Consider the following 23,759-nt stretch of genomic DNA (forward strand, 5'->3'; position numbering starts at 1 on the left):
TATTGTAATTACACACTGTACAAAGGGATTGTTTACACTAACCCTCGCCGCACACGGTGATACTGCAGTATAGAACATTCTGCTACTGACAGAGAACCCTCATATTACACATGTAAATTGTTATTGTCATTACACACTATACAAAAGGATTGTTTACACTAACCCTCGTTGCACACAGTGATATTGCAGTGTAGAACATTCTGCTACTGACAGAGAACCCTCATATCACACAAATAAATTGTTATTGTCATTACGCACTGCACAAAAGGATTGTTTACACTAACTCTCGCTACACACAGTGATACTGCAGTATAGAACATTATGCTACTGACAGAGAACCCTCATATCACACATGTAAATTGTTATTGTCATTACACACTGCACAAAGTGATTGTTTACACTAACCCTTGCTGCACACAGTGATACTGCAGTATAGAACATTCTGCTACTGACAGAGAACCCTCATATCACACAAATAAATTGTTATTGTCATTACGCACTGCACAAAAGGATTGTTTACACTAACCCTCGCTACACACAGTGATACTGCAGTATAGAACATTATGCTACTGACAGAGAACCCTCATATCACACATGTAAATTGTTATTGTCATTACGCACTGTACAAAGGGATTGTTTACACTAACCCTCGCTACACACAGTGATACTGCAGTATAGAACATTCTGCTACTGACAGAGAACCCTCATATTACACATGTAAATTGTTATTGTCATTACACACTATACAAAAGGATTGTTTACACTAACCCTCGCCGCACACGGTGATACTGCAGTATAGAACATTCTGATACTGACAGAGAACCCTCATATCACACATGTAAATTGTTATTGTAATTACACACTGTACAAAGGGATTGTTTACACTAACCCTCGCCGCACACGGTGATACTGCAGTATAGAACATTCTGCTACTGACAGAGAACCCTCATATTACACATGTAAATTGTTATTGTCATTACACACTATACAAAAGGATTGTTTACACTAACCCTCGTTGCACACAGTGATATTGCAGTGTAGAACATTCTGCTACTGACAGAGAACCCTCATATCACACAAATAAATTGTTATTGTCATTACGCACTGCACAAAAGGATTGTTTACACTAACTCTCGCTACACACAGTGATACTGCAGTATAGAACATTATGCTACTGACAGAGAACCCTCATATCACACATGTAAATTGTTATTGTCATTACACACTGCACAAAGTGATTGTTTACACTAACCCTCGCTGCACACGGTGATACTGCAGTATAGAACATTCTGCTACTGACAGAGAACCCTCATATCACACAAATAAATTGTTATTGTCATTACGCACTGCACAAAAGGATTGTTTACACTAACCCTCGCTACACACAGTGATACTGCAGTATAGAACATTATGCTACTGACAGAGAACCCTCATATCACACATGTAAATTGTTATTGTCATTACGCACTGTACAAAGGGATTGTTTACACTAACCCTCGCTGCACACGGTGATACTGCAGTATAGAACATTATGCTACTGACAGAGAACCCTCATATCACACATGTAAATTGTTATTGTCATTACGCACTGTACAAAGGGATTGTTTACACTAACCCTCGCCGCACACGGTGATACTGCAGTATAGAACATTATGCTACCGGAATGCGATGCTGAAACCTTAGCGCTATTATGATGACTCTTTGATATTCCGGCCCTTAGTATTAAGTTGCCGCATCACCATCCCTGTCATCATGGTTATATCCCTCTCCTGACAAAGGTTATCGCATTCTGCTCTATACTATTATATTAGTAACAACATTCATGTTTTCTTTATTTTATAACTTTTTTTTCCCTAGAGGAGAAGTGTGGACTCGTTTGGTTCGACAGTATCAATGCTATCAAATGAAGAAACAGGTGATGATATAACGCAAGCAATTAAAGGCAGCTGCAGCATAAAATAAGACCAATTAGATTAAAATATGGGGGGGAAAAGATTCTTAATTGTACACAGATTTACACAAAGATAAATATTTATAGACAGGGTACATGCAATACAGAGGGATTGGTATATAGATATATCTAGACAGTGTACGCACAATACAGAGGGGCTGGTATATAGATGTATAGATGTATCTAAACAGGGTACGTATAATACAGAGGGGGTGGTATATATTTGTATCTAGATAGGGTGTGTACAATACAGAGGTATTGGTATATAGATGTATCCGGACAGTGTATGCACAATATAGAGGGGGTGGTATATACAGTGGAGTAGCGTGGCTTCTCAGCGCCCAGGGCAAGGCAAGAATTGCGCCCCCCTAATCCATTAGCACTGACTGAGTCTCTTCCACCAGTACAGTAGGGATTGGCAAATTTGCTTTGAATCTAGGAGACAGCTCAACAACTTAGGAGACAGGTTTTTGTTTTAAAACAAACAAAGCTTTATTTTAACAACAAAAATATATATTATGTATAGAATTGTAAACTCTACATTCATCCTTAAAAATTAGGATTCAATATGGTTGCAGGCAGCCATTACTTTATTATATACATTAAGTAAGTACATTAAAGAACTTAACAATTACATTTTTTATGGTTTAATATTTAAACATGGGATTTCATTTTTAAAATACATCTGAGCCAGCCAGCATGCCAGAGTGTGAGAGTGATCTATGCTGCTTTAAAGTGAAAGCTGGTTATTTTATTTCAAATTCATTTTTAACCTGGGTAAAACATACAAGATGTAGATCATCTACATCTTGTATGTTTTATTCTACCCAGGTTAAAAATGAATTTGAAATAAAATAACCAGCTTTCACTTTAAAGCAGCATAGATCACTCTCACACTCTGGCATGCTGGCTGGCTCAGACTCTGGGTCCTTTGGAAGTTGGAATTTGGCTGGCTGGCTCAGAGGGACTCTGGGTCCTTTGGAACTTGGCTGGCTGGCCCTGCGACGTCACGTGCATAACGGTAGAGGCTAAGCTGCATTTTGCGTGCGTTGCCATTTCCAATCCCTATTCCCCAGGGCCCAGGCAAAAACAGGGGCTATAATAATTTAATTATAATTCTGGCTGGCAGTGGCACTGGTGGTCTGGTTCTGATACGGACCCGGTGATGAGTTTGGTAATTTCTGTTGACACTACTTACCTTATCATTGCGGGCGCGGCGTGCTAGTCAGTCTGACTCCACTCTGGCTCTGCTGCTCTGACTTCTTCCTCCCTCCTGACATGTGCGCTGGGAGTGGGAGTGGACCGTGCTAACTAGTGGTGTAAACACTAGTCTAGCAGCAGGTAACGGTCGGATAGGATTACACTCATAAAATTATGATAATTAAATCATTACACAGCACGTCTTGACTTCAGAGTAGTAGACAGTTCACTTGAGAGACAGAACGGCTGGGCGCAGGCGCCTGTCAGATTTTTTAGCCTCCCTGTAGCGCAGCTGGGAATGGGACTGTGACTGTCTACTGTCTTGAGATGGTGGGGACTGGGGAGGCTGGGAGCCAAGCATTTTGCGCCCCTCAGAATTTTGCGCCCGGGGCAACCGCCCCTGTGGCCCCCCCCACGCTACGCCACTGGGTATATAGATTTATCTAGACAGGGTACAGGCACTGGTATATAGATATATCTAGAGAGGGTAAATACAAAACAGAGAGATTTGTATATAAATATATCTAGACAGCATGCGTACAATACAGAGAGATTGGTATACAGATGTATCTAGATGGGGTAGTACAATTCAGAGGAATTGGTATATAGATATATCTAGACAGGGTATGTACAATACAGAAAGTGATATATAGATATATCTAGACAGGATACGTACAATACAGAGGGGTTGGTATATAGATGTATCTACACAGGGTACATACAATACAGAGGGATTAGAAAAATAGATCTATAGACAGACAGGGTATGTACAATACAAAGTTGTTGGTATAAAGATGTATCTGGACAGTGTACGCATAATACAGAGGGGCTGGTATATAGATGTATCTCGACACGGTACGAATAATACAGAGGGATTGGTATATAGATATATCTAGACAGGATACGTACAATACTGAGGGGTTGGTATATAGATGTATCTAGACAGGGTACATACAATACAGAGATATTCATATATAGATGTATCTACACAGGGTACGTACAATACAGAGGGATTAGAAAAATAGATCTGTTTAGACAGACATGGTACGTACAAAAGTGTTGGTATAAAGACAGTGTACACACAATACAGAGGGGCTGGTATATAGATGTATCTAGAGTAGACAAGATACAAATAATACAGAGGGATTGTTATATAGATGTATCTAGATAGGGTATGTACAATATAGAGGGGGTGGTATATAGATGTATATAGACAGTGTACGTACAATACAGAGGGGGTGGTATATAGATGTATATAAACAGGGTAGTACAATACAGAGGGGCTGGTATATATATGTATCTAGACAGGGTAGTACAATACAGAGGGGGGTGGTATATAGATGTATATAGACAGGATACGTACAATACAGAGGGGGACGTGGTATATAGATGTATCTAGACAGGGTAGTACAATACAGAGGGGCTGGTATATAGGTGTATATAGACAGGATACGTACAATACAGAGGGGGTGGTATATAGATGTAGCTAGACAGGATAGTACAATACAGATGGGCTGGTATATAGATGTATCTAGACAGGGTACGTACAATACAGAGGTGGTGGTATATAGATGTATCTAGACAGGGTAGTACAATACAGAGGTGGCGGTATATAGATTTATCTAGACAGGGTAGTACAATACAGAGGGGGTGGTATATAGATGTTTCTAGACAGGGTAGTACAATACAGAGGGGTGGTATATAGATGTATCTAGACAGGGTAGTACAATACAGAGGGGCTGGTATATAGGTGTATATAGACAGGATACGTACAATACAGAGGGGGTGGTATATAGATGTATCTAGACAGGATACGTACAATACAGAGGGGGTGGTATATAGATGTATCTAGACAGGATACGTACAATACAGAGGGGGTGGTATATAGATGTATCTAGACAGGGTACGTACAATACAGAGGTGGCGGTATATAGATGTATCTAGACAGGGTAGTACAATACAGAGGGGTGGTATATAGATGTTTCTAGACAGGGTAGTACAATACAGAGGGGGTGGTATATAGATGTATCTAGACAGGGTAGTACAATACAGAGGGGCTGGTATATAGGTGTATATAGACAGGATACGTACAATACAGAGAGGGTGGTATATAGATGTATCTAGACAGGATACGTACAATACAGAGGGGGTGGTATATAGATGTATCTAGACTGGGTACGTACAATACAGAGGGACTGGTATATAGATGTATCTAGACAGGGTACGTACAATACAGAGGGGGTGGTATATAGATGTATCTAGACAGGGTAGTACAATACAGAGGGGGTGGTATATAGATGTATCTAGACAGGGTACGTACAATACAGAGGGGGTGGTATATAGATGTATCTAGACAGGGTACGTACAATACAGAGGGGGTGGTATATAGATGTATCTAGACAGGGTACATACAATACAGAGGGACTGGTATATAGATGTATCTAGACAGGGTACGTACAATACAGAGGGGTTGGTATATAGATGTATCTACACAGGGTACATACAATACAGAGGGATTAGAAAAATAGATCTATTTAGACAGACAGGGTATGTACAATACAAAGTTGTTGGTATAAAGATGTATCTGGACAGTGTACGCATAATACAGAGGGGCTGGTATATAGATGTATCTCGACACGGTACGAATAATACAGAGGGATTGGTATATAGATATATCTAGACAGGATACGTACAATACTGAGGGGTTGGTATATAGATGTATCTAGACAGGGTACATACAATACAGAGATATTCATATATAGATGTATCTACACAGGGTACGTACAATACAGAGGGATTAGAAAAATAGATCTGTTTAGACAGACATGGTACGTACAAAAGTGTTGGTATAAAGACAGTGTACACACAATACAGAGGGGCTGGTATATAGATGTATCTAGAGTAGACAAGATACAAATAATACAGAGGGATTGTTATATAGATGTATCTAGATAGGGTATGTACAATATAGAGGGGGTGGTATATAGATGTATATAGACAGTGTACGTACAATACAGAGGGGGTGGTATATAGATGTATATAAACAGGGTAGTACAATACAGAGGGGCTGGTATATAGATGTATCTAGACAGGGTAGTACAATACAGAGGGGGGTGGTATATAGATGTATATAGACAGGATACGTACAATACAGAGGGGGACGTGGTATATAGATGTATCTAGACAGGGTAGTACAATACAGAGGGGCTGGTATATAGGTGTATATAGACAGGATACGTACAATACAGAGGGGGTGGTATATAGATGTAGCTAGACAGGATAGTACAATACAGATGGGCTGGTATATAGATGTATCTAGACAGGGTACGTACAATACAGAGGTGGTGGTATATAGATGTATCTAGACAGGGTAGTACAATACAGAGGTGGCGGTATATAGATTTATCTAGACAGGGTAGTACAATACAGAGGGGGTGGTATATAGATGTTTCTAGACAGGGTAGTACAATACAGAGGGGTGGTATATAGATGTATCTAGACAGGGTAGTACAATACAGAGGGGCTGGTATATAGGTGTATATAGACAGGATACGTACAATACAGAGGGGGTGGTATATAGATGTATCTAGACAGGATACGTACAATACAGAGGGGGTGGTATATAGATGTATCTAGACAGGATACGTACAATACAGAGGGGGTGGTATATAGATGTATCTAGACAGGGTACGTACAATACAGAGGTGGCGGTATATAGATGTATCTAGACAGGGTAGTACAATACAGAGGGGTGGTATATAGATGTTTCTAGACAGGGTAGTACAATACAGAGGGGTGGTATATAGATGTATCTAGACAGGGTAGTACAATACAGAGGGGCTGGTATATAGGTGTATATAGACAGGATACGTACAATACAGAGAGGGTGGTATATAGATGTATCTAGACAGGATACGTACAATACAGAGGGGGTGGTATATAGATGTATCTAGACTGGGTACGTACAATACAGAGGGACTGGTATATAGATGTATCTAGACAGGGTACGTACAATACAGAGGGGGTGGTATATAGATGTATCTAGACAGGGTAGTACAATACAGAGGGGGTGGTATATAGATGTATCTAGACAGGGTACGTACAATACAGAGGGGGTGGTATATAGATGTATCTAGACAGGGTACGTACAATACAGAGGGGGTGGTATATAGATGTATCTAGACAGGGTACATACAATACAGAGGGACTGGTATATAGATGTATCTAGACAGGGTACGTACAATACAGAGGGGGTGGTATATAGATGTATCTAGACAGGGTACGTACAATACAGAGGGACTGATATATAGATGTATCTAGACAGGGTAGTACAATACAGAGGGGGTGGTATATAGATGTACCTAGACAGGGTACGTACAATACAGAGGGGGTGGTATATAGATGTATCTAGACAGGATAGTACAATACAGATGGGCTGGTATATAGATGTATCTAGACAGGATAGTACAATACAGATGGACTGGTATATAGATGTATCTAGACAGGGTAGTACAATACAGAGGGGGTGGTATATAGATGTATCTAGACAGGGTACGTACTATACAGAGGGGGTGGTATATAGTTGTATCTAGACAGGGTACGTACAATACAGAGGGACTGGTATATAGATGTATCTAGACAGGGTACGTACAATACAGAGGGGGTGGTATATAGTTGTATCTAGACAGGGTACGTACAATACAGAGGGACTGGTATATAGATGTATCTAGACAGGGTACGTACAATACAGATGGGCTGGTATATAGATGTATCTAGACAGGGTACGTACAATACAGAAGAGCTGGTATATAGCGATATCTAGACAGGGTACGTACAATACAGAGGGGGTGGTATATAGATGTATCTAGACAGGGTACGTACTATACAGAGGGGGTGGTATATAGTTGTATCTAGACAGGGTACGTACAATACAGAGGGACTGGTATATAGATGTATCTAGACAGGGTACGTACAATACAGAGGGGGTGGTATATAGTTGTATCTAGACAGGGTACGTACAATACAGAGGGACTGGTATATAGATGTATCTAGACAGGGTACGTACAATACAGAAGAGCTGGTATATAGCGATATCTAGACAGGGTACGTACAATACAGAGGGACTGGTATATAGATGTATCTAGACAGGGTACGTACAATACAGATGGGCTGGTATATAGATGTATCTAGACAGGATAGTACAATACAGATGGGCTGGTATATAGATGTATCTAGACAGGGTACGTACAATACAGAAGAGCTGGTATATAGCGATATCTAGACAGGGTACGTACAATACAGAGGGGGTGGTATATAGATGTATCTAGACAGGGTACGTACAATACAGAGGGGGTGGTATATAGATGTATCTAGACAGGGTACGTACAATACAGAGGGGGTGGTATATAGATGTATCTAGACAGGATAGTACAATACAGATGGGCTGGTATATAGATGTATCTAGACAGGGTACGTACAATACAGAGGGACTGGTATATAGATGTATCTAGACAGGGTACGTACAATACAGAGGGACTGGTATATAGATGTATCTAGACAGGGTACGTACTATACAGAGGGGGTGGTATATAGTTGTATCTAGACAGGGTACATACTATACAGAGGGGGTGGTATATAGATGTATCTAGACAGGGTACGTACAATACAGAGGGACTGGTATATAGATGTATCTAGACAGGGTACGTACAATACAGAGGGGGTGGTATATAGTTGTATCTAGACAGGGTACGTACAATACAGAGGGACTGGTATATAGATGTATCTAGACAGGGTACGTACAATACAGAGGGGGTGGTATATAGATGTATCTAGACAGGATAGTACAATACAGATGGGCTGGTATATAGATGTATCTAGACAGGGTAGTACAATACAGAAGAGCTGGTATATAGCGATATCTAGACAGGGTACGTACAATACAGAAGAGCTGGTATATAGCGATATCTAGACAGGGTAGTACAATACAGAGGGACTGGTATATAGATGTATCTAGACAGGGTAGTACAATACAGAGGGGGTGGTATATAGATGTACCTAGACAGGGTACGTACAATACAGAGGGGGTGGTATATAGATGTATCTAGACAGGGTACGTACAATACAGAGGGGGTGGTATATAGTTGTATCTAGACAGGGTAGTACAATACAGAGGGACTGGTATATAGATGTATCTAGACAGGGTACGTACAATACAGAGGGGGTGGTATATAGATGTATCTAGACAGGATAGTACAATACAGATGGGCTGGTATATAGATGTATCTAGACAGGATAGTACAATACAGAGGGGGTGGTATATAGTTGTATCTAGACAGGATAGTACAATACAGATGGGCTGGTATATAGATGTATCTAGACAGGGTACGTACAATACAGAAGAGCTGGTATATAGCGATATCTAGACAGGGTACGTACAATACAGAGGGGGTGGTATACAGAGGATAACATGTAGGGTCCCTCACACTGCCATATCTTGTTGCACACAGATTGCTGCCGCGGTGGTCCAGGTGTGTGTGGATGCTCCCGCAGGTGTGTATGTATCACAGTTGTGGTCCTGTTCTTGCTGATGATCCTGGCAGCTGCAATCGCATGTACGGTTACCCTGGCACTGCCATCACGCACTGCAGGTGTGTAATTAGCCTGATCTGTTGCTCTCACACAGCGCTGATGCTGCGCATTGTCTGTGTTTGATATCCGGACAGTCTAAAACGAGCCTTGATTAACCTCTACACGTTTTGTCTGCTATCGTGCAGACAAAACGCCACGTTCTGCTACTCACTTTAAAAGTAATTTTAAAAATGAATAAATTTGTGAGCTAACGGATTGAACTGTTAGAATTGTATATCTATATTAAAAAGTAAGTTATAGCGCAACTTCATTACAACTGATTCATTAAACTGCATCTAAAATATCACTAACTGTCCAGATTCGTTTATTCAAAAGCGCTTGTTGTTTTACATAATCTATTGAACATTTATATTTAATAATCACAAAGGTTACATTTCTTTATAAACCATTGGTTTGCTTATCTTGCATTTTTACACATGCTGATTAAGTGCTCGTTTTTTATGTTTTGCCATCAGAGACTCGCACTTGTGTAACTTCAGATAATGTCAGTGGGTTCTTGTGTGATGACAGGATTACGTGTCTGCTACCGACACAAGTCTGTAACTCCCATAACGACTGCGGCAGCGGTGAGGATGAAGAAACCTCATTATGCAGTAAGTAACAGCAGTTGTAAGGGAAAATGGTGAAGGTTAAATTGTCAGTATTTCTCTGTATTATTTAATGGAGTCATGTGATGGGTTCATTTCATAATTCTGTAACATTTTCCTTTCTAGGTGACCTTCCCAATAATCTTCCAGGTTTCCTGATCTTCCGTTGTGGGAATCCAAAGAACTGGATCTACAGTAACTTAAAGTGCAATGGGATCAATAACTGTGGTGACTGCTCTGATGAGTCTTCAACATGTGAGTGGTGCAGCTCTGTTGTCAAGCTAGTGCCTTGCTGTGTGTGACGTGGGAATGCTGGTACCCTCCTGTGTGTGTAATATAGAGAGGCTGGCGCCCTCCTGTGTGTGTAATATAGAGAGGCTGGTGCCCTGCTGTGTGTGTAATATAGAGAGGCAGGTGCCCTGCTGTGTGTGACGTGGGAAGGCTGGTACCCTCCTGTGTGTGTAATATAGAGAGGCAGGTGCCCTGCTGTGTGTGACGTGGGAAGGCTGGTACCCTCCTGTGTGTGTAATATAGAGAGGCTGGTGCCCTCCTGTGTGTGTAATATAGAGAGGCTGGTGCCCTCCTGTGTGTGTAATATAGAGAGGCTGGTGCCCTGCTTTATGTGATATAGAGAGGCTGGTGCCCTGCTGTGTGTGTAATATAGAGAGGCTGGTGCCCTGCTGTGTGTGTAATATAGAGAGACTGGTGCCCTCCTGTGTGTGTAATATAGAGAGGCTGGTGCCCTGCTGTGTGTGACGTGGGAAGGCTGGTGCCCTCCTGTGTGTGTAATATAGAGAGGCTGGTGCCCTCCTGTGTGTGTAATATAGAGAGGCTGGTGCCCTGCTGTGTGTGACATGGGAAAGACTGGTGCCCTGCTGTGTGTGTAATATAGAGAGGCTGGTGCCCTGCTGTGTGTGTAATATAGAGACGCTGGTGCCCTGCTGTGTGTGTAATATAGAGAGGCTGGTGCCCTGCTGTGTGTGTAATATAGAGACGCTGGTGCCCTACTGTGTGTGTAATATAGAGAGGCTGGTGCCCTGCTGTGTGTGTAATATAGAGAGGCTGGTGCCCTGCTGTGTGTAATATAGAGAGGCTGGTGCCCTCCTGTGTGTGTAATATAGAGAGGCTGGTGCCCTGCTTTGTGTGATATAGAGAGGCTGGTGCCCTGCTGTGTGTGTAATATAGAGAGGCTGGTGCCCTCCTGTGTGTGTAATATAGAGAGGCTAGTGCCCTCCTGTGTGTGTAATATAGAGAGGCTAGTGCCCTCCTGTGTGTGTAATATAGAGAGGCTGGTGCCCTGCTGTGTGTGACATGGGAAAGGCTGGTGCCCTGCTGTGTGTGTAATATAGAGAGCTGGTGCCCTGCTGTGTGTGTAATATAGAGACGCTGGTGCCCTGCTGTGTGTGTAATATAGAGAGGTTGGTGCCCTGCTGTGTGTGTGTGTGTGTAATATAGAGAGGCTGGTGCCCTGCTGTGTGTGTAATATAGAGAGGTTGGTGCCCTGCTGTGTGTGTGTGTGTGTGTGTAATATAGAGAGGCTGGTGCCCTGCTGTGTGTGTAATATAGAGACGCTGGTGCCCTGCTGTGTGTGTAATATAGAGACGCTGGTGCCCTGCTGTGTGTGTAATATAGAGAGGCTGGTGCCCTGCTGTGTGTGTAATATAGAGAGGCTGGTGCCCTGCTGTGTGTGTAATATAGAGAGGCTGGTGCCCTGCTGTGTGTGTAATATAGAGAGGCTGTTGCCCTGCTGTATGTGATATAGAGAGGCTGGTGCCCTGCTGTGTGAGAGACATGAATAGGTTGGTGCCCTGCTGTGTGTGTGACATGAATAGGTTGGCGCCCTGCTGTGTGTGAGACATGAATAGGTTGGCGCCCTGCTGTGTGAGAGACATGAATAGGTTGGTGCCCTGCTGTGTGAGAGACATGAATAGTTTGGTGCCCTGGTGTGTGAGAGACATTATTAGGTTGGTGCCCTGGTGTGTGTGAGACATTATTAGGTTGGTGCCCTGCTGTGTGTGAGACATGAATAGGTTGGTGCCCTGCTGTGTGTGAGACATTAATAGGTTGGTGCCCTGGTGTGTGAGAGACATTAATAGGTTGGTGCCCTGGTGTGTGAGAGACATTATTAGGTTGGTGCCCTGCTGTGTGAGAGACATTAATAGGTTGGTGCCCTGGTGTGTGAGAGACATTAATAGGTTGGTGCCCTGGTGTGTGAGAGACATTATTAGGTTGGTGCCCTGGTGTGTGTGAGACATTAATAGGTTGGTGCCCTGGTGTGTGAGAGACATGAATAGGTTGGTGCCCTGCTGTGTGTGAGACATTAATAGGTTGGTGCCCTGGTGTGTGAGAGACATGAATAGTTTGGTGCCCTGCTGTGTGTGAGACATTAATAGGTTGGTGCCCTGGTGTGTGAGAGACATTATTAGGTTGGTGCCCTGCTGTGTGAGAGACATGAATAGTTTGGTGCCCTGGTGTGTGAGAGACATTATTAGGTTGGTGCCCTGGTGTGTGTGAGACATTATTAGGTTGGTGCCCTGCTGTGTGTGAGACATGAATAGGTTGGTGCCCTGCTGTGTGTGAGACATGAATAGGTTGGTGCCCTGCTGTGTGTGAGACATTAATAGGTTGGTGCCCTGGTGTGTGAGAGACATTAATAGGTTGGTGCCCTGGTGTGTGAGAGACATTATTAGGTTGGTGCCCTGCTGTGTGAGAGACATTAATAGGTTGGTGCCCTGGTGTGTGAGAGACATTATTAGGTTGGTGCCCTGGTGTGTGTGAGACATTAATAGGTTGGTGCCCTGGTGTGTGAGAGACATGAATAGGTTGGTGCCCTGCTGTGTGTGAGACATTAATAGGTTGGTGCCCTGGTGTGTGAGAGACATGAATAGTTTGGTGCCCTGCTGTGTGTGAGACATTAATAGGTTGGTGCCCTGGTGTGTGAGAGACATTATTAGGTTGGTGCCCTGCTGTGTGAGAGACATTAATAGGTTGGTGCCCTGGTGTGTGAGAGACATTATTAGGTTGGTGCCCTGGTGTGTGTGAGACATTAATAGGTTGGTGCCCTGGTGTGTGAGAGACATGAATAGGTTGGTGCCCTGCTGTGTGTGAGACATTAATAGGTTGGTGCCCTGGTGTGTGAGATACATTAATAGGTTGGTGCCCTGGTGTGTGAGAGACATTATTAGGTTGGTGCCCTGCTGTGTGAGAGACATTAATAGGTTGGTGCCCTGGTGTGTGAGAGACATTATTAGGTTGGTGCCCTGGTGTGTGTGAGACATTAATAGGTTGGTGCCCTGCTGTGTGAGAGACATGAATAGGTTGGTGCCCTGCTGTGTGAGGGACATTATTAGGTTGGTGCCCTGCTGTGTGTGAGACATTAATAGGTTGGTGCCCTGCTGTGTGTGAGACATGAATAGGTTGGTGCCCTGCTGTGTGAGAGACATGAATAGGTTGGTGCCCTGCTGTGTGTGAGACATGAATAGGTTGGTGCCCTGCTGTGTGTGAGACATTAATAGGTTGGTGCCCTGCTGTGTGAGAGACATTAATAGGTTGGTGCCCTGGTGTGTGAGAGACATTAATAGGTTGGTGCCCTGGTGTGTGAGAGACATTAATAGGTTGGTGCCCTGGTGTGTGAGAGACATTATTAGGTTGGTGCCCTGCTGTGTGAGAGACATTAATAGGTTGGTGCCCTGGTGTGTGAGAGACATTAATAGGTTGGTGCCCTGCTGTGTGAGACATTAATAGGTTGGTGCCCTGCTGTGTGTGAGACATTAATAGGTTGGTGCCCTGCTGTGTGTGAGACATTATTAGGTTGGTGCCCTGCTGTGTGTGAGACATAAATAGGTTGGTGCCCTGCTGTGTGAGAGACATTAATAGGTTGGTGCCCTGCTGTGTGTGAGACATGAATAGGTTGGTGCCCTGCTGTGTGTGAGACATGAATAGGTTGGTGCCCTGCTGTGTGTGAGACATGAATAGGTTGGTGCCCTGCTGTGTGTGAGACATGAATAGGTTGGTGCCCTGCTGTGTGTGAGACATGAATAGGTTGGTGCCCTGCTGTGTGAGAGACATGAATAGGTTGGTGCCCTGCTGTGTGAGGGACATTATTAGGTTGGTGCCCTGCTGTGTGTGAGACATGAATAGGTTGGTGCCCTGCTGTGTGAGGGACATTATTAGGCTGGTGCCCTGCTGTGTGTGAGACATGAATAGGTTGGTGCCCTGCTGTGTGAGAGAAATGAAGAGGTTGGTGCCCTGGTGTGGGAGATATAAAGTGTTAACCATGCTTTGTCTGGGGATTAGAGAGGAAGATGGGTTGATCTCCAGCTGGCACAGTATAGAGAAAGACAGATGGGCAAACCCTGTGCACTTGAGTAGATAAAGAGGCAACACAGCCATAACTTCCTCTCTCTCTTTCAGTGGCATCATGCCCGTCATGTGGGTCTGCATGGTGGCCATGCACACCCGTCCTCTTCCAGTACTGTAACTGCATCCCCAGCAGTCTGTGCCAGAATGGAATCCAGGACTGCACAGACTGGTCAGATGAGTACCGCTGCACCAAGTGACCACAATGTCTGACATTCTATGGCTGCCTATGCTTGTACCTCTACAGGGCCAGTTCTGGGATCAGTCAGCAGCCTCAGGAACTCACACCCTGTATGGTGTATGTATTTATGTGTGTGTCATAAAGTGTTGTATACAACTGTTACATGTGAGCACCTCTGTGTATAGGACTGTTACACGTGAGCACCTCACCTCTGTGTATAGAACTGTTACATGTGAGCACTTCTGTGTATAGAACTGTTACATGTGAGCACCTCTGTGTATAGAACTGTTACACGTGAGCACTTCTGTGTATAGAACTGTTACATGTGAGCACCTCTGTGTATAGAACTGTTACATGTGAGCACCTCTGTGTATAGAACTGTTACATAAGAGCACCTCTGTGTATAGGACTGTTAGACGTGAGCACCTCACCTCTGTGTATAGAACCGTTACATGTGAGCACTTCTGTGTTCAGAACTGTTACATGTGAGCACCTCTGTGTATAGAACTGTTACATGTGAGCACTTCTGTGTATAGAACTGTTACATGTGAGAATATCTGTCTATAGAACTGTTACATGGGAGCACCTCTGTGTATAGAACTGTTACATGTGAGCACTTCTGTGTATAGAACTGTTACATGTGAGCACCTCTGTGTATAGAACTGTTACATGTGAGCACCTCTGTGTATAGAACTGTTACATGGGAGCACCTCTGTGTATAGAACTGTTACATGGGAGCACCTCTGTGTATAGAACTGTTACATGTGAGCACTTCTGTGTATAGAACTGTTACATGAGAGCACCTCTGTGTATAGAACTGTTACATGGGAGCACCTCTGTGTATAGAACTGTTACATGGGAGCACCTCTGTGTATAGAACTGTTACATGGGAGCACCTCTGTGTATAGAACTGTTACATGTGAGCACCTCTGTGTATAGAACTGTTACATGTGAGCACCTCTGTGTATAGAACTGTTACATGTGAGCACATCTGTGTATAGAACTGTTACATGTGAGCACCTCTGTGTATAGAACTGTTACATGTGAGCACCTGTGTATACAACTGTTACATGTGAGCACCTCTGTATAGAACTGTTACATGTGAGCACCTCTGTGTATAGAACTGTTACATGTGAGCACCTCTGTGTATAGAACTGTTACATGTGAGCACATCTGTGTATAGAACTATTACATGTGAGCACCTCTGTGTATAGAACTTTTACACGTGAGCACCTTACCTCTGTGTATAGAACTGTTACATGTGAGCACCTCTGTGTATAGAACTGTTACATGTGAACACCTCTGTGTATAGAACTGTTACATGTGAGCACCTGTGTATAGAACTGTTACACGTGAGCACCTTACCTCTGTGTATAGAACTGTTACATGTGAGCACCTCTGTGTATAGAACTGTTACATGTGAACACCTCTGTGTATAGAACTGTTACATGTGAGCACCTCTGTGTATAGAACTGTTACATGTGAGCACCCAAAAGTTCCAGGAAGCGCTCAGACACTGCACTCGATGCGGCAAAAGGTTACCAGGAACCCTGCAGTGGCCTTCACGTAGAGAGTCACACCCCCTCCAATGCGTCGTAATGACGTCACTGCTTCACCCAACTGGTGCGAGGACAGGAACGTTCCACCTGCGCTCCAAATTCAATCAACTATGTTAGTAGTCAGCGCACCCAGGTAGGTAAAAGAATAGAAAAATAATATATGATCCGACTTGTTTATTGTAACAAATCACATTACATTACAAATGTTTAGGGCATCAAAAATAATACGGTTGGCAGCTCAGGTCAGATTAGGAAAAAAAAACAAAACAAACAAAAAGGTCAGACGCGTTTCTTAGTGCATTAAGCACATAATATGCATTAGCTCCTTAGCTCCTCAGTGACCATTAGTGTGTACCCATAATTCCTGAGTTTATATGCACAGGTAAACACCTCCTAAGTGATTGCCTAGCCAATTAAATGTAAGCAAAACAGGGCAAATATGGAGAAACTGCACATATAGGAATAATTAGGTACAAACTAGGGGGATTGTTAGAAATAACACGCTCAGTATACTGCAAACCCAAAAAGTCAAAAAAAGAATTAATATTAATATATATTATTTGATATCCATAATATACTGAAAACGTTGGGGATACGCAGTATTCACATGTGTGTGATTGTTTCTAAAAAACAACAATTAAAGACACATTTCTTTAGATGCAGAATGTGATGAACAATTTAAAGGTACAGTGATAAACAATGTCAAAAATAAAAATAAAATTTTTTGTTTGTTGAAAAACAGTTATGAAGAAAAAAATGATAATGAATAAAAATAAAAATTCAAATGAGGCTTACTATTGATCCACATAAAGCTTAACATCCCACTCTGAGTTAAGACCAATTGGCATTCGAGTATCCAATTGAAAGATCCAAAAAACCTCTCTTTTACTGAGGGTTATCCCTCTATTACCCCCTCTGGGGTGTCTCGGGATACATTGGATGCCCTGGAATGTCAAGAGGGAAATGTCAGAGTTGTGACATTTTTTGAAATGTAAAGATATTGGGGTAGTGGACTCAGGGTCCTCTATAGAGCGTAAATGCTCAAGAAAGCGATCTTTCAAGGCACGTGTGGTTTGACCTACATATTGCCTAGAACAACCCTTGCATGTTAAAAGATAGATAACATAGCAAGAGTTACAGGTCATGTGTTCCCGAATTTGAAAACTCTTATCATTAGCAGAAGATACAAAGCTTGTCCCAAAAGAAGCATGAGAACAAGATTTGCACCTCCTGCTCCCACATTTGAAAAACCCTGGCTTAATTGAAAGCCAATTCTGTGTATGTGGTGTCCGTGGCAACATGGAGGGAGAAAGAATATTCCCTAAAGTAAGTGATTTTCGTGACACAAAGCATGTGCCATCTCTCACAATGCTCTTAAGACTCTCATCAGTATCTAAAATTGGTAATGCTCTCCTTATTATATCACAGATTTGCCCAAATTCAACACTGTATGTAGTGATGAACTTGAGTTTATTGAAACCACTCATTTTAGTAGATCTGTGTGACTGGAAAAAAGTTTTCCTGTCAAACTGATCTACTTCCTGTTTGGTCCGTTCAAGAAGGTCCTTAGAATAACCTCTCTCAATAAGTCTGGCTGTTAGTTCTGCAGAAAATTTTGAATAAGTCTCATGGTTACTGCAGTTACGTTTAACCCTGATATATTGGGACTTGGGTATGGAATTTATTGTATGTCTGGGATGACAAGACCGGGCATTCAAAATAGTGTTTCCTGCACTAGATTTACGGAACAATTGTGTTTCTATAGTGGAGGTATGCAAATTAGCACATAATTCGATGTCAAGAAATGAAATCGAAGATGTGTTTACCTCCATAGTGAATTTAAGATTCAACAAATTGTCCTGAAGATAAATTTGAAACTGTTCAAGAAGATCAATTGGGCCCTTCCAGATAAGAAGGATGTCGTCAATGTACCGACCATAATATTGAATGAATTGTCTGAAGGGGTTTCCATCTCCATAGACGTGGGACAGCTCCCACCAACCCATGTAAAGGTTGGCATAGGAGGGGGCAAATTTGGCCCCCATAGCCGTCCCACGCCTCTGGAGATAGAACTCCCCCTCAAACAAGAAAAAATTGTGTGTCAACAAATATTCCACAGAAGTCTTGATAAACAGTTTCAAATTTTCCTCATATTTTGAATAGGTATTCAAAAAAAATTCAATTGCTTGTATGCCCAGTTGATGTGGTATACAAGTATATAGTGAGCACACGTCAATGGTGACAAAAGTAAATTCTTTATGCCATTCAATAGTTTCAACCTGGCTAATAACATCTGACGTGTCCTTAATGTAACTTGTGAGGTTTAATACAAATGGTTGAAGATAACCGTCAATGAGTTCCGAAAGGGGTTCATTGAGGGATCCAATCCCTGCCACTATGGGTCTCCCTGGGGGGTTGGTGCCATGCTTATGGACCTTCGGCAAATAGTGAAAAATGGCCATGACCGGATGCTCAGTGTATAGAAAGTCAAAGTTAGATTGTTTAATAATTCCCTCATTTAATGCTGTAACCAATATGTTACGTAACTCAGATTTATAAAAGAAAATGGGATTAAATTTGAGCTTTTCATACACTGTAGTATCCAACAATTGTCTATACGCCTCAGTTAAATATGCCTGCCTGTACAAAACAACAACCTTACCCCCTTTATCAGAGTTACGTATGACTAACTTAGAGTTAGCCTGTAGTTGCTTAATTGCAAAATGTTGTGCCTTAGACAAATTATCTTTATAGGGATTAAGAGCCCTACCAGACAATTTCTTTAACTCTAGTTCAACAGTTTTTTGGAAAACTTCAATGGCACTAGATCGTGCCTGGACAGGATAACATTTAGATTTTCTCTTGAGCCTGGTGATGTCCTGTACATCACCAGATGCCAGAACATCAGAGAAATCCAAATTCTCTCTATCTAGTGCCAAAAGATCTAATGCTGAACATTCATCTGAAAAATCAAAACCAAATTTTCTTTGAACATGTTTTTCCCCCACTTCCATACTCTGACTAGTTGAGCCCAAAAAATGCTTTTTGAGAACAATAGATCTAACAAATCTATTTAGATCAACTATTGTGTCAAATAGTTTAAAGTGTGCCGTGGGGGAAAAAACAAGACCTAAGGATAGTACCTCTATCTGTGGTTTAGTGAGTACTGTGGAGGAAAGGTTAATAACATTATCAGTGTCTAAGCATATTTCTGTGATGGATTGGCCTTCCTCCTCTGTGGGTATCGACGAGACTTCGGTGTTAATGTCTCTGAGTCTTGGTGTTGATCTGCGCGACCCTCCTCGGCCCCCTCTGCGTACTTTTTTCTGCGTACATAGGGCTTCTGTGGGCGCTGCCCGTTTTTTGGCTGTGAAAGAGTGGGTGTCACAACATCAGTGCCAAGGGAAAAGGATCCACTTGCTGCAGTAGACTCTTTTATTGAACTTGTGGTCTCAGGATCAGAAGAGTCATAATCATACTCCGTGTCAGTGTCTGCAAATCTTACTTGCTTATTATCTGCATTTGTATTTCTGGAGTTTCTCCTATACCGTCTCCTAGTATCTGACACGGTCCACTTGTAAACTTTGTTAAGTTCATAATCTTGCTTATCTCTGAGTATCTTTTGTTTCTTAAAGTGCCAGAGATCTTTTTTAAAATCAGTAATCACTTTATTAAGTTTGTTGTCATATTTTGTAAATTCAGGGTTTTCACTAAGTGGGCGCAAAAATGATTGCAATTTTAATTTTTCTGCAGTCAACTCCTGACGTAATGTCTTTTTAAATTCAATAATAAGATCAATTAGTGCCAGAGAACAGGTTGTCAAAACATGATTCCATTTTTCAATAAACACCTGATTGGTAACTTGGAAAGAAGGAAATTTCCTAATGCGCAGCCCACGTGGTATACGCTTGGCTTTTTGGTACATCTGGAAACTCTTAATATCTAGTTCTATTCTGGTATCTCGTTTAAGCAAAGTATCCATCTTGAAAAACAGATTGTCCAAATTGGTATTAGCCTCCTGTTCCATAATATCAGTATTGAACAGATCCTCACTGTCACTTATTTCATCAGCAAACTGCTGTAAAACATATCCCCCTGCTGCCATACCGTATACTTCAATAACAGATGCCTAACACTGTGTAAATATCAATAATAGACTGTAATAATCTTCAGGGTGTATCTACGGCTTATATCACATGCAGTCAATAATTGTGCCTTGAAATCAGACTAGTGTCCGTGCAGCTTACCCTCCGATGCGGCGGAAAATCAACAATCAAAAGTTCCAGGAAGCGCTCAGACACTGCACTCGATGCGGCAAAAGGTTACCAGGAACTTAGGAGGTGTTTACCTGTGCATATAAACTCAGGAATTATGGGTACACACTAATGGTCACTGAGGAGCTAAGGAGCTAATGCATATTATGTGCTTAATGCACTAAGAAACGCGTCTGACCTTTTTGTTTGTTTTTTTTTTTTTTCCTAATCTGACCTGAGCTGCCAACCGTATAATTTTTGATGCCCTAAACATTTGTAATGTAATGTGATTTGTTACAATAAACAAGTCGGATCATATATTATTTTTCTATTCTTTTACCTACCTGGGTGCGCTGACTACTAACATAGTTACATGTGAGCACCTCTGTGTATAGAACTGTTACACGTGAGCACCTCACCTCTGTGTATAGAACTGTTACATGTGAGCACCTCTGTGTATAGAACTGTTACATGTGAGCACCTCTGTGTATAGAACTGTTACACGTGAGCACCTCACCTCTGTGTATAGAACTGTTACATGTGAGCACCTCTGTGTATAGAACTGTTACATGTGAGCACCTCTGTGTATAGAACTGTTACATGTGAGCACCTGTGTATAGAACTGTTACATGTGAGCACCTGTGTATAGAACTGTTATATGTGAGCACCTCTGTGTATAGAACTATTATATGTGAGCACCTCTGTGTATAGAACTGTTACATGTGAGCACCTCTGTGTATAGAACTGTTACATGTGAGCACCTCTGTGTATAGAACTGTTACATGTGAGCACATCTGTGTATAGAACTGTTACATGTGAGCACATCTGTGTATAGAACTGTTACATGTGAGCACCTCTGTGTATAGAACTGTTACATGTGAGCACCTCTGTGTATAGAACTGTTACATGTGAGCACCTGTGTATAGAACTGTTACATGTGAGCACCTGTGTATAGAACTGTTACATGTGAGCACCTCTGTGTATAGAACTGTTACATGTGAGCACCTCTGTGTATAGAACTGTTACATGTGAGCACCTCTGTGTATAGAACTGTTACATGTGAGCACCTCTGTGTATAGAACTGTTACATGTGAGCACCTGTGTATAGAACTGTTACATGTGAGCACCTCTGTGTATAGAACTGTTACATGTGAGCACCTCTGTGTATAGAACTGTTACATGTGAGCACCTCTGTGTATAGAACTTTTACACGTGAGCACCTTACCTCTGTGTATAGAACTGTTACATGTGAACACCTCTGTGTATAGAACTGTTACATGTGAACACCTCTGTGTATAGAACTTTTACACGTGAGCACCTTACCTCTGTGTATAGAACTGTTACATGTGAACACCTCTGTGTATAGAACTGTTACATGTGAGCACCTGTGTATAGAACTGTTACACGTGAGCACCTTACCTCTGTGTATAGAACTGTTACATGTGAGCACCTCTGTGTATAGAACTGTTACATGTGAGCACCTCTGTGTATAGAACTGTTACATGTGAGCACCTCTGTGTATAGAACTGTTACATGTGAGCACCTCTGTGTATAGAACTGTTACATGTGAGCACCTCTGTGTATAGAACTGTTACATGTGAGCACCTCTGTGTATAGAACTGTTACATGTGAGCACCTCTGTGTATAGAACTGTTACATGTGAGCACCTCTGTGTATAGAACTGTTACATGTGAGCACCTCTGTGTATAGAACTGTTACACGTGAGCACCTCACCTCTGTGTATAGAACTGTTACATGTGAGCACCTCTGTGTATAGAACTGTTACATGTGAGCACATCTGTGTATAGAACTGTTACATGTGAGCACCTCTGTGTATAGAACTGTTACATGTGAGCACCTCTGTGTATAGAACTGTTACATGTGAGCACCTCTGTGTATAGAACTGTTACACGTGAGCACCTCACCTCTGTGTATAGAACTGTTACATGTGAGCACCTCTGTGTATAGAACTGTTACATGTGAGCACATCTGTGTATAGAACTGTTACATGTGAGCACCTGTGTATAGAACTGTTACATGTGAGCACCTGTGTATAGAACTGTTACATGTGAGCACCTCTGTGTATAGAACTGTTATATGTGAGCACCTCTGTGTATAGAACTGTTACACGTGAGCACCTCTGTGTATAGAACTGTTACACATGAGCACCTCACCTCTGTGTATAGAACTGTTACATGTGAGCACCTCTGTGTATAGAACTGTTACATGTGAGCACATCTGTGTATAGAACTGTTACATGTGAGCACATCTGTGTATAGAACTGTTACATGTGAGCACCTCTGTGTATAGAACTGTTACATGAGAGCACCTCTGTGTATAGAACTGTTACATGTGAGCACCTCTGTGTATAGAACTGTTACATGTGAGCACCTCTGTGTATAGAACTGTTACATGTGAGCACCTCTGTGTATAGAACTGTTACATGTGAGCACCTCTGTGTATAGAACTGTTACATGTGAGCACCTCTGTGTATAGAACTGTTACATGAGAGCACCTCTGTGTATAGAACTGTTACATGTGAGCACCTCTGTGTATAGAACTGTTACATGTGAGCACCTCTGTGTATAGAACTGTTACATGTGAGCACCTCTGTGTATAGAACTGTTACATGTGAGCACCTCTGTGTATAGAACTGTTACATGTGAGCACCTGTGTATAGAACTGTTACATGTGAGCACCTCTGTGTATAGAACGGTTACATGTGAGCACCTCTGTGTATAGAACTGTTACATGTGAGCACCTCTGTGTATAGAACTGTTACATGTGAGCACCTCTGTGTATAGAACTGTTACATGTGAGCACCTCTGTGTATAGAACTGTTACATGTGAGCACCTGTGTATAGAACTGTTACATGTGAGCACCTCTGTGTATAGAACGGTTACATGTGAGCACCTCTGTGTATAGAACTGTTACATGTGAGCACCTCTGTGTATAGAACATGCATGAATTCACAGAGCAAGTCCTGCAGTATCTTATAGACACCAAATCCTAAAGGGGAC

The 23,759-nt window shown here is 42.1% G+C and overlaps 1 protein-coding gene across 1 annotated transcript; it reads left to right on the forward strand.

Moving 5' to 3' along the window:
• Window positions 1–1,842: 1,842 nt before the first annotated feature.
• On the forward strand, window positions 1,843–14,945 carry LDLRAD1 (low density lipoprotein receptor class A domain containing 1; the record flags this gene model as incomplete). Its single annotated transcript, XM_053693991.1, is given in 5 exon segments — window positions 1,843–1,915; window positions 9,658–9,798; window positions 10,255–10,392; window positions 10,513–10,641; window positions 14,800–14,945. Coding segments are annotated over 5 exon segments (627 nt in total), but the record flags the coding sequence as incomplete, so codon positions are not given.
• Between the last annotated feature and the right edge of the window lie 8,814 nt (window positions 14,946–23,759).

This window comes from Bombina bombina, chromosome 10, assembly GCF_027579735.1.
Source record: "Bombina bombina isolate aBomBom1 chromosome 10, aBomBom1.pri, whole genome shotgun sequence".
Classification (NCBI taxonomy): domain Eukaryota; kingdom Metazoa; phylum Chordata; class Amphibia; order Anura; family Bombinatoridae; genus Bombina; species Bombina bombina.